Below are 11,342 nucleotides of genomic sequence, written 5' to 3'. Positions count from 1 at the left end.
GTGTTGGTCACCCTCTAGTCCTTCATGAGTGGTCACAGGACACTACCCACAGGACACTGTTAGCATGTACCGTCTGTACTTTCCCTCATATGAAGCAAAGGGAGCAAAGTGGTGTAAAGAGAAGAGCGGCAAAACATTGTAGCACCAGAAAGACGTCTCTCACAGTCTTAAGATTTTATTTGAATGTAGAGAACAGTAAAGGGTAAAGTGATTGCTTGAGGTTTATTTGCCGTTATTTGAGGTTTGCCATCAGGTATGAATAGCAAGCAATCTAATCTTGCAGACTCATTTGAATATCCCCCAAGGAAACTCTGCTGCATGGCTGCTCAGCCACCACCATTCTATTTACTGAACTATAAATCAAAGTGGCAGTATAATTTTGTTTCTTTGCAAATGTATGTTCATTTAATGTGAAGATCACCACTTGAATTTGCAATTAAGTGTTAAAACAGTACAAAGATGAATGAAGGCCTAACAGTAAACTGATTAAATTATTTAAAAAGAATTGGTTTCCCAAAACAACATTAAGCCTAATCTTAGACTGAAAAGAATTTCCAGTAGAGGTTTACCACTGGCAATGCAATTTAGTCCAAGACTAGGCTTAATCCATGTCTGGGAAAGCAGTCCTAAATGTATTCCACAAATCCTTTCATTTGACTTTCAGTTCAATACTAACCTCACATTAATTTCAAGTTCACTGGGTAAAAATAAGGCAACCAGTTGTCCAACTCTTTTTTTTCTTGAGTACACGTACCATTAGAATTAACACACTTCTGAGAAGAACAGCAAGGGGGACAAACTGGTCAGTTTTTCAGACTATTGAACATGTTTTTGTTCTGTATTGCGGATCCTTTGTTTTCTCTCTCAGGCAAAAATCAAAAGGTGGCCAGCAGTAAAGATGACCTCAACAAAGAGGCCCATTGCCCCTGGCACAGGTCCAGGCTTGACTGCTCCAAGAACATGGGGAGTGAGCAGCACAGCCAAACAAAGTGCCAACATCACAATTAAAGACCACTTACACAATCAGCTCTAACAATATTGTGGGGAACCTTTCCCACGGTGCTCAGGTCCTGCACGAAAACAGACAAGCTTTATGCTGAGGGAGTATCTCAGTGCTGGAATGCTCAGCACAAACGAGAGGCACTTTGTTGACCAAGATGAATGCCAACAGGGACTACTTTAGTCCAGCAATCGTAAGTGTGGCCAGTTTGCCAGACATGCTAACGGTGGTAAACGGGGGTGAGACTTGAAGCCTAATGTGAGGCTTGAAATGTAGCAAATTCACTTAACTGAGTGACATCAACTATAGCCCAATCCCATTTCACCCCTTGCCCCTACCACTTAGCCCTTAGCCCTCTGTTTTGTGCGTTCACGCTTAGGAGTAGGGTGTCCTGATTTTTGTTGAGATGGAGGGGTAAGGCGAAGTGTTAGGGCAACATGGCCCTCCAAAGGGAGGTTTTTCAGATGCACACTTCAAACGGAGTGTTATCAGAAAAAAACGAAAAACAGTCAAGATGGCTGCGCGAGCGACCAAAGAAACCCACAAATGTGAGTATTTTCTCTGTTAAAAATACGATAACCGTTGTATTGTTGTAGTTTAATATTATTTTAATATATTATGGTCATTTTCTTCATAACAAGTGTAAAAATCCGCTAGTAGAATGCTAATGTCCTGGTGGCTAGCTAGCTAAATTTCCCATTCCACCTTAAATAGTCCAGCAGTACCGATGCCTGAAGAATGTAACGTAACTGCTGCACCATTTAAGGTGGAACGGGAAAACAAGAAGCTGGCGAATAGCTGACTTCAGCTTCATATCACCAAAGAATTAGTGGTGGGCAATAATAAATAATAATCGCATTCCCCCCTCTTTGAAAGCATATGATGCGCTAATTTAACTAAAGATTAGCAGCGAGGTTTCTGAACTTTACCGCTCGTCTGCTATTACTGCCTGCAGAGCAGCGCTAATAGCCTGTTAGTGAAGTCATGTTCTTTTGTGTTTGAGGGTTGTCCCATTTTGTAGGGGAAGATTTCAACCACTACCCCTTGTAACTCAGTTGACAAAGTGACATTTGAAAACAAGGGGTAGGGGTAAAAATAAGAAATGGGATTGGGCCATGTTCAAATGTTTGTAGACACCTTCCCATACAAGTGTTTCTCAAGTAAACAAGGTTATTAGTAAGTAGTTGGTCCATCTGCTGTGGCTACTCTTCAGAGAAGGCTACACAAGATGTTGGAACGTTGCTGTGATGATTTGATTGCTTTCAGCCATAACAGCATTAGTGAGCTCAGATACTTATGTTGGATGATCAGTTCAGGATCAGAAATTCCAACTCATCCCAATGGTATTGGATAGTGCTCCTTTACTTCATACAAAACCATACTGCTGCTCCACAGCCAAATGCTGAGGGGCATACACCCCTCTAGCCGATGATTGGCATTGGGAGTAGTGGCCTTAGGCTCATGTGCAGGTGCTCCAGAGAGTCCCATTGGCATTACTTTTCTATAGAGATGATACCAGCTGTTGACCTTAGAAGGGGCTTCTGGATTCTTCTGGACATACAGTTCAAGTGTTGGATGTTCATGAATTATGTCTTATCACAACACTTGAATGACAAAATGTCAGATAATTTGGTGCTTGGTGAAACAGCTGGATGTGTATGCAACATGCTCAGGAGTGTTGATACAGTTGCATGTTTCACAGAAGGAGGCTTCACCTCATGTGACTGTAAAACAGCATGTGACGGAGATTGCGGAGCAGAGAGCAAAGGGGTTAAGTAGAAAAATTCTGGATGAGAAAAGGGGGCCAGAAAATGTGTTTGTGCTTGAGAGCAAGGGGCGTGAGAGGGGGAGAGACAGTGAGAGAGAGGGGGAGCTAAATAGAGAGAAATAGTCTGGTTAAGTAGTATCAGAGATGCATCAGTGCTACAACTCGTGTTCACAACAATGACGGTAAGAAGGACAATGTACAGTATTTATAATGTAGTAAATGGTCTTGTATTGGTAAATTCTAGCATATACTTCATATTCTGATAAAGCATCAGGTTACAGAACATTGTGATATGCCTTTCAACAGAATTTGAATAACTGAGAACTTTGCATACCAAATGTCAGGATGTTAGCAGTAATGTAAGCAATGTGTACTTTCAGCACTCCGCTGTTTTAAGTTTTGTCTCTTTTGTTATGCTATGTTTATTTACAGCTAAGTAAGTACCTTAGTTTCATTTCAAAAGTGACTACAGTAAATGAGTGTTGGTGACACACGTTGCCCAGAGATGTTTTCATTATCCTAGGAGTTATCAATAAGATGATCAAATTTCTTTGACTCTTTTACGGCATGATTGGTGCCCAAACATATTGAAACCATTGTTACTGTTTTTCATCCTTCTCTGTATTTGGAAGGAGTATGTCAAAATGTTGACTTACTAGCTCAAAATAATGACTTATTTTCTCAAAATATTGACATAGTACATCAAAATAGTGACAGTACTTCAAAATAGTGATAATTTCTCAAAATATTGACTTACTATGTCAAAAAATGATTTAGTATCTTGTATAGCTTACTATATTGGAATAATGATTTATTTTCTTAAAATATTGACATGTTGAAATGATCACTTTCTGTGTTGAAACAATCACTTATCATCTTGTAATCTTACTTACTATATCGCAAGAATAACTTATTTTCTAAAAAATGTCAACTTAGACTTGGTATCTTGTAATAATGGCTTATTATGCCAAAATAATGACTTACTTTCTTGAACTTTAACAACTATTTTGACAGTAACTTAAAATCACAAGAATATCAGTCATTATTTTGAGATATTAAGTCAATATTTCAAGAATTTCAGTTATTGTTTTGAGATATTAAGTCAAGAATTCTCAAGAAAAGAAGTCATTGTTTTGAGACAGAAAGTATTTCTACATATTGCTGCCAGAAACTAAAAAAGGGACAATTTTTTTCTCCTCTATCTGGTGAGAATAAGCTTGCATACATGTGTATCCACATAAACATTTGCCACTTTTTTTCTGTGGTATGAGTAGAACCGATCAGAGACTACGCTTCTAAGTATCCCGGGAAACAGCACTACACTATAAAGTTGCAAAAGGTCTTAACCACTTGCTACATTTGGAAAGTGAAACTATAATGTAAATCACAAAGACACAGCAGGCAGGCAACACACTGAACACCAAGTGTGTCCAGGAAAGTAATCTTTCAGGAAATGAGTTTGCCGGGGGCTAAAACTCATGTAATTTCCCGCTCCTGACCAAAGTTTTATTTGTCTTCTGGCTTGCATTCCTTCTAACAAGGAGACTGGCTTTTAGAGAATGTTTAAGCTCCTTTTTCAGTTTCTCTAGCAGCTGAAAGTCACAAGCTCTTTTAGAGGCTCCTCAGGCCAGCAGGGATTCAACTAAGTGACAAATAAGGCCATTATACTTTGCCAAAAAGCTCTGATGATACTTGCCTAAATCATTCAAAATTCTAGTTGACCAAACTATCATTTGGTATCAAGGTGTTTTTTCCCTCAGCATGTTTCATGTTTTTTTGTTGAGGTTTTATTTCTGTTTTCCTATTCTAGGGCACAACGAAAGAAGGATAACAGCTTTGGAGTGAATGAAGGAGAAACGACACGGACAGAAAGGTCAGAGGTCTTTTGAAAAGCTCACAAAACTTTGAAGTTACAGTACATTTAGAATAGTGGCATAACTAAAATCATGTGAAAAAAATTCTCTATGAATAAATTTAAAAAGAAACTACAAGTACTTTCTTTACTCATTACTGCTATATCTTCGCCTCTTTTCACAGAAGCATAAAATGCAATTGCCATCAGTTTTGGAGGTCCCTCATTTTTTGTACTATGCATTTTTTCCCCTTCAGTAACGCTCAATAACGCTGTCTTTGTGCAGATGTGTGAATCATTTTCCCAGCAGGGGGATCTGCTCTTTCATTCCTCATTGCTCGTTAGCAGCTCAACACAGATTCACAATATATAACACACAGAGAGCCAACAGTGTCCGGGTTAATCTGATAACAGTATAATGGGGGAAAATGTTTTATATGATTATATTATTTAAAAATATCTAAGTCAATTTTCCATTTTGCTGGTGGATGGCCACAAGGTGGTCTTCAGAAAGTGTTCAAACATGTTGCTGCTCTAATGTTGGCTAAAAGTATTATGTTTTTACAATTTCAGTTCAGTTTATTTACTAGTAATATGTTGGTTAACACAGGGTCAACAGTACAGTGAAATGTGCTACATAAGAAAAGCAGGTCAGCTCAGCACTGCAACAAGTCACATAAAAAATACAATATAAAAGAAAAATTTAAATAATGATGGAATGATATATAAATAAAACAGAATCTTACACTATAAACATAAAGAGGATTAATGTCAAAAAGTAAAGTGACAAGTGTTGCATGTTGGGTATGTGTAATGTAACAGCAATCATGTCCTGGTTCAGTAACAGTCATGGTTGATTTTGATGTAAGCGGTGTGGTAAACAGTGCAGTGAGTAGTTGACAGTGCAGATGTAGTCAGTGTAGACAGCAATATTTAGATTATGAGTTGAGTGCAACTCAATCAGTGAAGACAGGAATATTTAAATTATGAGTTGAGGAGCCTGAAGGCATGAGTCTTGATGCATAGGTCATGGGTCATAAGTCATAAATTAAGATCCATAAGTTGTAAGTCATGACACCTAAGTCATGGATGGCAAAAATGTGTAAAAAGCAGAGGATAAGAGGTCCTTCAAAGACATTAGCCCTCCATGACCCCCACCAGCACAGCCAGTAGTTATTGCTGATTTCTAAAATAATATAAATACATTTCTAATTCATTTGTGTTTTTAAATTACAGGTAGGGAGGACCTAAGGCAATGATGAACGTGACAGAAGATTACAGAAGAGTTGTCAGCTACAGCTTCAGCTATGGCCTCTTTAACATCACCTCAGAAAACACCACAATCACTAGTGGATTCCAGCACCCCATCTCTCAAGCCATGGACAAGGCCATTAACATCATCACCATCATCATCCTCTTCATCACCATGATCTCCCTTGGCTGCACCATGGAGATCGCCAAAATCAAGGCCCACATCCTCCAGCCGAAAGGTGTACTAATAGCTCTGGTGGCTCAGTTCGGCATCATGCCTCTCACTGCCTTCTGCCTGGCCAAGGTCTTTCAGCTGGGGCCCATCGAGGCGGTCACTGTGCTGATCTGTGGATGCTGTCCTGGTGGGAACCTCTCCAATATTTTTGCTTTCGCTCTCCAGGGGGACATGAACCTAAGGTAATTTGAACAGACTTACTTCAGTGGTTCATATTTATCAAGGGCTTTATGGAAGGTCTTCATTAGGACTTAAAAGGCACACATAACACTGAGTTGCCAGCTTATTGGTTATGCTTACATGGGGCATATTTTAATAATTACCTTTTATCACACTATCACTTTTATCACACTTTACAATAATAGGATATTATTTAAGAAAAAAACAATCTATGTAGTGTTCGGAAGTGCTGATGGTAACACATCTTGGGAATTTCTGTCTTTGAAAAAGCATCCCTAATGGGCTTTTGTATAATGGCACAGCAGTATTTTGGAAGTCTTAATGTCCATCATGTCTTTGGTTCTCCCAAGAGTTTTTTTTTTTGGCCAGGTGGTAGACGCTTGGTACTCCAGCTATCACATTCAGTTATGCAAGGGAAGGATAGTGAACTGTTACAGCCAACTGTGAAGATGCTCAGAGCAATAACACACAAAAAAAGCTGTACAAACAACAAATAAAATGTGGGGTCTCAGTGGGACAGTGTAGTGTGAGCTTGTGAAAGCAAAGCTACTCTGCGGATCTAATAAATCTCTGGCGAAAATGTGACTTGTTTGACTAAAATGCAGTGATCGTATTTCATTGTGTCCATGACAACAACATCAGAGTTGAATTTATTGGCACATGTCTAACCGACATTCATTGACCATTTTATCAGAAACACTAACCATGTAGGAGCATTATGTAAATTTACAGTTACTGATTTGCTGTACAATTTATCAGCCCCCTCTACACCATCCAACAGAAAGGAACCATTGGACCACCACTGACCAGTTTATTTTTAATAGTGGACTATTCAGCATAACAGTGGGATAGGAATAGCGGTACTACAGTCAGTAATTGCATACCTACAAAGAGCACCTACAGTCACATGCAAAAGTTTGAGCTCCCCTGATCAAATGATGTTTTGTTAATTTAAGTAATCTAAGTGAAAATATGTCACACATCCTTTACAGAGAACATGTGCACATGTTTGCATAGTTACTGTGTACTGAATGTAGTATACTACACACAGTAAAACATAAAATGTGGCTTGTGCAACAGTTATGGCACATTTTATGTTTTATGTTTTATTTCCAGTGATACCAAAACTCTCTCTTCCACAGTATTGTGATGACCACATGCTCCACAGTCACGGCACTGGGCGTGATGCCCTTACTCCTTTATCTATACTGCCAAGGGTTCTCTGGTCTGGAGAATGCTGTTCCCTATGCTGGTATCATCATTGCCCTCATCATGACCTTAGTGCCCTGTGCCATGGGCATTGCCATCAACCACTGGGCTTCACGTTACTCACAAATGATAATAAAGGTATGTAAGTAAATCAGAGGGGGGGCAGATGTCCATCTGTTTCTTGGACATAGGCTTTTATCATACGACAACCTGAGCTAGGCATAAAGTTATATTAAAGGGTAAATGTATTGCTAGCGATAATTTTCACTGTGGTTCCTGCTTAAAGGAGAATTCCTCCCATTTTTCAAACTTTCTGCCTAATTCAATTCTTGAGATGTAAACAAAGCCATTCACAGTGGTTTGATGTGAAATGGTAGAGAAAGTTACCAGTTCTTTGCAGTGGTGGTGATGGGAACCAGGGGTCACAATTTCTACATCTCAAATATAGTAATTTTATTTACTAAAAAAACACTCTCTAGAACGATACCAATGAATATGCAGAATTCCACTTTAAAGAATTGCTTAAACTTCAAGCAGAATGTGATTGCATGTAGGAGGACAGAATGAAGGATACATGATGTTTATGTCTTCTACAGGTTGGCCTTAGCATCTTGCTAATAGCTTCTGTGGCGATCGGCGTGATGTCCGGCGTCGCTCTTGGTGGAATGGTGTGGTTAGTGCTCTCTCCACAGCTCATGGCAGTGGCCTCTCTCATGCCTTTAATAGGCTACCTGCTCGGGTACATCTTGTCAACTCTCTTCAAACAGAACGGCCAGTGAGTACTGAGTATGTCTTTTTAGAAAATCTGAAAATGTAAGTTTTCAATAATGCACAACTAGGTTACTTAAATTAAAGGACGCATTTAGGTTGTTTAAAATGTCTGAAAGCAGGGGTGTACAACTCTGGTCCTGGAGAGCTGGTGTCCATAGCTTGGTAGTTTCCCTACTCAAACACAGCCACTAAACCTGGTAATTAACCGATGAGTTTGACTCAGATGTGTTTGAACAGGTAAATCATCAAACTGGGCACCCCTGTCTTAAAGTGGAGCTCATTTACATATATCAGTCCTAAAGGCACAGTAACAAAAAACAGCCTTTTTAATTATAAGGATTAAAGAGAGGTTGGAAAATGGCCACTTTTGGTACATACAACCACACAACTGTTATAAATGGCTCCTTAACGCTCCCAATAAACTGCATTTTGAGCATTTTACATCCGCTTTCAAATCCAGCTTTCATACATAAGTCACTCTAAATGCTAAATCTAGCATGGTTGACCAGTTTGATTACAAAGAAAGGCAGACTGGACAATTCCAGTTTCTGGGTCTCTCTCCAGGTGCAAGAGGACCATTGCTGTGGAGACCGGCTGTCAAAACATCCAGCTGTGCTCCACCATTCTGAAAGTGGCATTCCCTCCAGAGGTCATTGGGCCGCTGTTTCTCTTTCCCCTAATTTACATCATATTCCAGGGTGGTGAGGCTCTGCTCTTCATCATCCTCTTCAGATGCTACCAAAGGTGTAAAGCCACAACCGAAGGTAAGTTATCCTGTCTGTTAAAGGAACATATAAGAGTAGAAAAAAATAGAGGCTGGCCTGGAAGGACTTTGAGTACTCCATCTACAGACGTAGCCTTTGTCTGGTCAACAACTGAAGTGGGCTGATGTAATTAATATTTTAATTTAACATTACCTGAAGGATGCATCTCTGATACACTACAGTTCAAAAGCTTGGGATATAGTTTTAACGATATTAAACTAAACTGGTTGCAGACAAAGCTAGGAAATGACTGAGCTTCACAGGTTCAAATAATTAGCAGGACACTAGGAAGCCATAAAAACACATCCAAGAAATGTTAGATGTCTCCAGAATGATAAAGAATTGTAGATGATGCTAAATTGAAAGAGAAATCTGTATAGCATTAATTTTCATAATTAAGCTGAAAGAAATTATTAATGACAAATAACATACTGTAATGATCTATTAATATAGAAAACTACAGTGTATTATTTATTATTTAGTAAGCTCTTGGTCCTGAAATATTGAATAACACTTCTAAAATATACTATATGTCCAAAAGTTAGACACCTGCTCATCCAACGCTTGTTCTGAAATCAAGGGTATTAAAAGGGAGTTTGTCCCTGTTTTACTGCAGTAACAGCCTCTACTCTTCTGACAAGGCTTCACATTAGATTGCTGTGAGACTTTGATTGCATTTAGCTACAAGAGCATTAGTGAGGTCAGGCACTGATGTTGGATGTTAGTTCTTTTCATCCTGAAAGTATTAGATGGAGCTCCATCACTCCAGGGAATACAGTTCCATTGCTCCCCAGGCCAGTCTGGGGGGGCTTTATATGCTTCTATACTCAATATGCTCGGCATTGAGTATAGTGACCTTAGGCGCTTGTGCAGCTGCTCCAGCGCGTCCCATTCTATTGATGATGCATTGCTATGAAGATTAAACAAGCTGTGTGGAATTGAACCCCTGTGTCAGTAATGGTTGCTGAATAAACTCTTTAGAAGCGGTGTCTGAACTGTAACATTGAATCAATGATTTTTATTATCATGTAGTTATTATTGTATATAAAATAATAAAAATGGTTAATGTGATAAGTGGTTCCAAACTTTTGAATGGTAGTGTATACTCATGATCTTCAAGAAGCCATATATTAATAGAGGTAGCTGCTTCAGTCATCAGACTAACACCATATGCTGGTAATGTGTTTTCTTTGGCATTTCTGACAGAAAAAAATGCATATCTGGCAGTTGACAAACCTGAAGAGACAGTCCACTGAACTTGAAGGATTCTGCTTCTGACCACTAAAGATGACCAAACGCAACAAAAAAACAAGCAATAAGAATTCAGAGAATGTAGAGCATGTGAAGCAACCACAGTACGTTGGTTTCAGTATCCTGTTAAAAGCCTTTGTACTGACTGATGTGATGTGTGATTTGAAAACCCTCTTTGGGCATTTTGGAACTTTTACTTTAATTGTTACAAAAATGGTGCAGTCTTCCTTGTAGTATTCTACAAAACCAGGGTTGTATTAGACACTTCCTTTCTTTTTGTCTTAAGATCTGACAGGTCAAGATAAGGTGTTTCACAAATCCATATTGTAGAAGCTAAACTTATCTTTATTTTTTATTATACAGCTAAGCTATGCTATTTAATTTAGCAGTGCTATTTGACAAGTGTAAAACTTGTGTAAATAACACTGATTTTACCAACTGAAACCACAAAGAATATATAAATGTTAAATGCAGTATTTTCACTATGAAACACATTGTCAACTGTTTGTGGTTTAATTGTCATAAAATCCAATAAAAGTGGAAGTTAAGAATATTGTGTTCCCCCTTGCTGTTTATCAGTGTCACCGTTCAGTTTCAGTTTCCATTTCCCAAATGCTTACAGACACTTTCAGCTCCATCTCCTTATTATTCACCACCATCACTGTAAATTTTTATTTGATGAGTTTTCATCATCATTAACACATTGAAGGTAATAAGAGAGGATGGTGGAGATCATGTCTGCAGTGTCTCAAAACCACAGTTTTGCAATATAGATTATGTGTAATGTATGAGTTGCCTCATAAACAGATGGTTACAACACATCTGGAATTGTCCTAGTCAGGACAGTATTTAAGAAAATTTTGTCTAGTTAGGATGTTTCTGTAATACTGTTTTGAGTTAACAGGTAAGATTACAACTTAACAATTGTTGTTCTGTTATAGGTCCTGACCTGAATTCAGTCCTAAGTGAAGTTGTCATGGTGACTCAACAGATAATATAGGTGAACAGAGTTAGGATATTTTTGTAGTACGGCCTCTGGACTATAAAATGGATGCCCAAAC

The 11,342-nt window shown here is 38.6% G+C and overlaps 1 protein-coding gene across 1 annotated transcript; it reads left to right on the top strand.

The window, feature by feature from the left end:
* Positions 1-2,844: 2,844 nt before the first annotated feature.
* On the top strand, positions 2,845-10,832 carry LOC118823933 (sodium/bile acid cotransporter-like). Its single transcript, XM_036593801.1, has 7 exons — positions 2,845-2,950; positions 4,579-4,641; positions 5,857-6,288; positions 7,429-7,633; positions 8,092-8,270; positions 8,831-9,030; positions 10,237-10,832. Exons 3-7 carry the CDS (start codon positions 5,876-5,878, stop codon positions 10,284-10,286), a joined length of 1,047 nt encoding a protein of 348 aa, XP_036449694.1. The 5' UTR covers positions 2,845-2,950; positions 4,579-4,641; positions 5,857-5,875; the 3' UTR covers positions 10,287-10,832.
* The last annotated feature ends 510 nt before the right edge of the window (positions 10,833-11,342 follow it).

The sequence above is a fragment of the Colossoma macropomum genome, unplaced genomic scaffold (assembly GCF_904425465.1).
Source record: "Colossoma macropomum unplaced genomic scaffold, Colossoma_macropomum, whole genome shotgun sequence".
Classification (NCBI taxonomy): domain Eukaryota; kingdom Metazoa; phylum Chordata; class Actinopteri; order Characiformes; family Serrasalmidae; genus Colossoma; species Colossoma macropomum.
The sequence above is the reverse complement of the archived record's forward strand: the minus strand, read 5'-3'. Positions and strand labels throughout refer to the sequence as shown.

What these genes read in the sequence shown, in the direction of transcription:
- LOC118823933 (XM_036593801.1), top strand. Translation starts at nt 5,876, where the DNA reads ATGATGAACGTGACAGAAGATTACAGAAGAGTTGTCAGCTACAGCTTC. An exon ending in ACTCACAAATGATAATAAAG is followed by an intron (nt 7,634 to 8,091) that starts GTATGTAAGTAA and finishes TGTCTTCTACAG; the next exon opens with GTTGGCCTTAGCATCTTGCT. An exon ending in GTGTAAAGCCACAACCGAAG is followed by an intron (nt 9,031 to 10,236) that starts GTAAGTTATCCT and finishes CATTTCTGACAG; the next exon opens with AAAAAAATGCATATCTGGCA.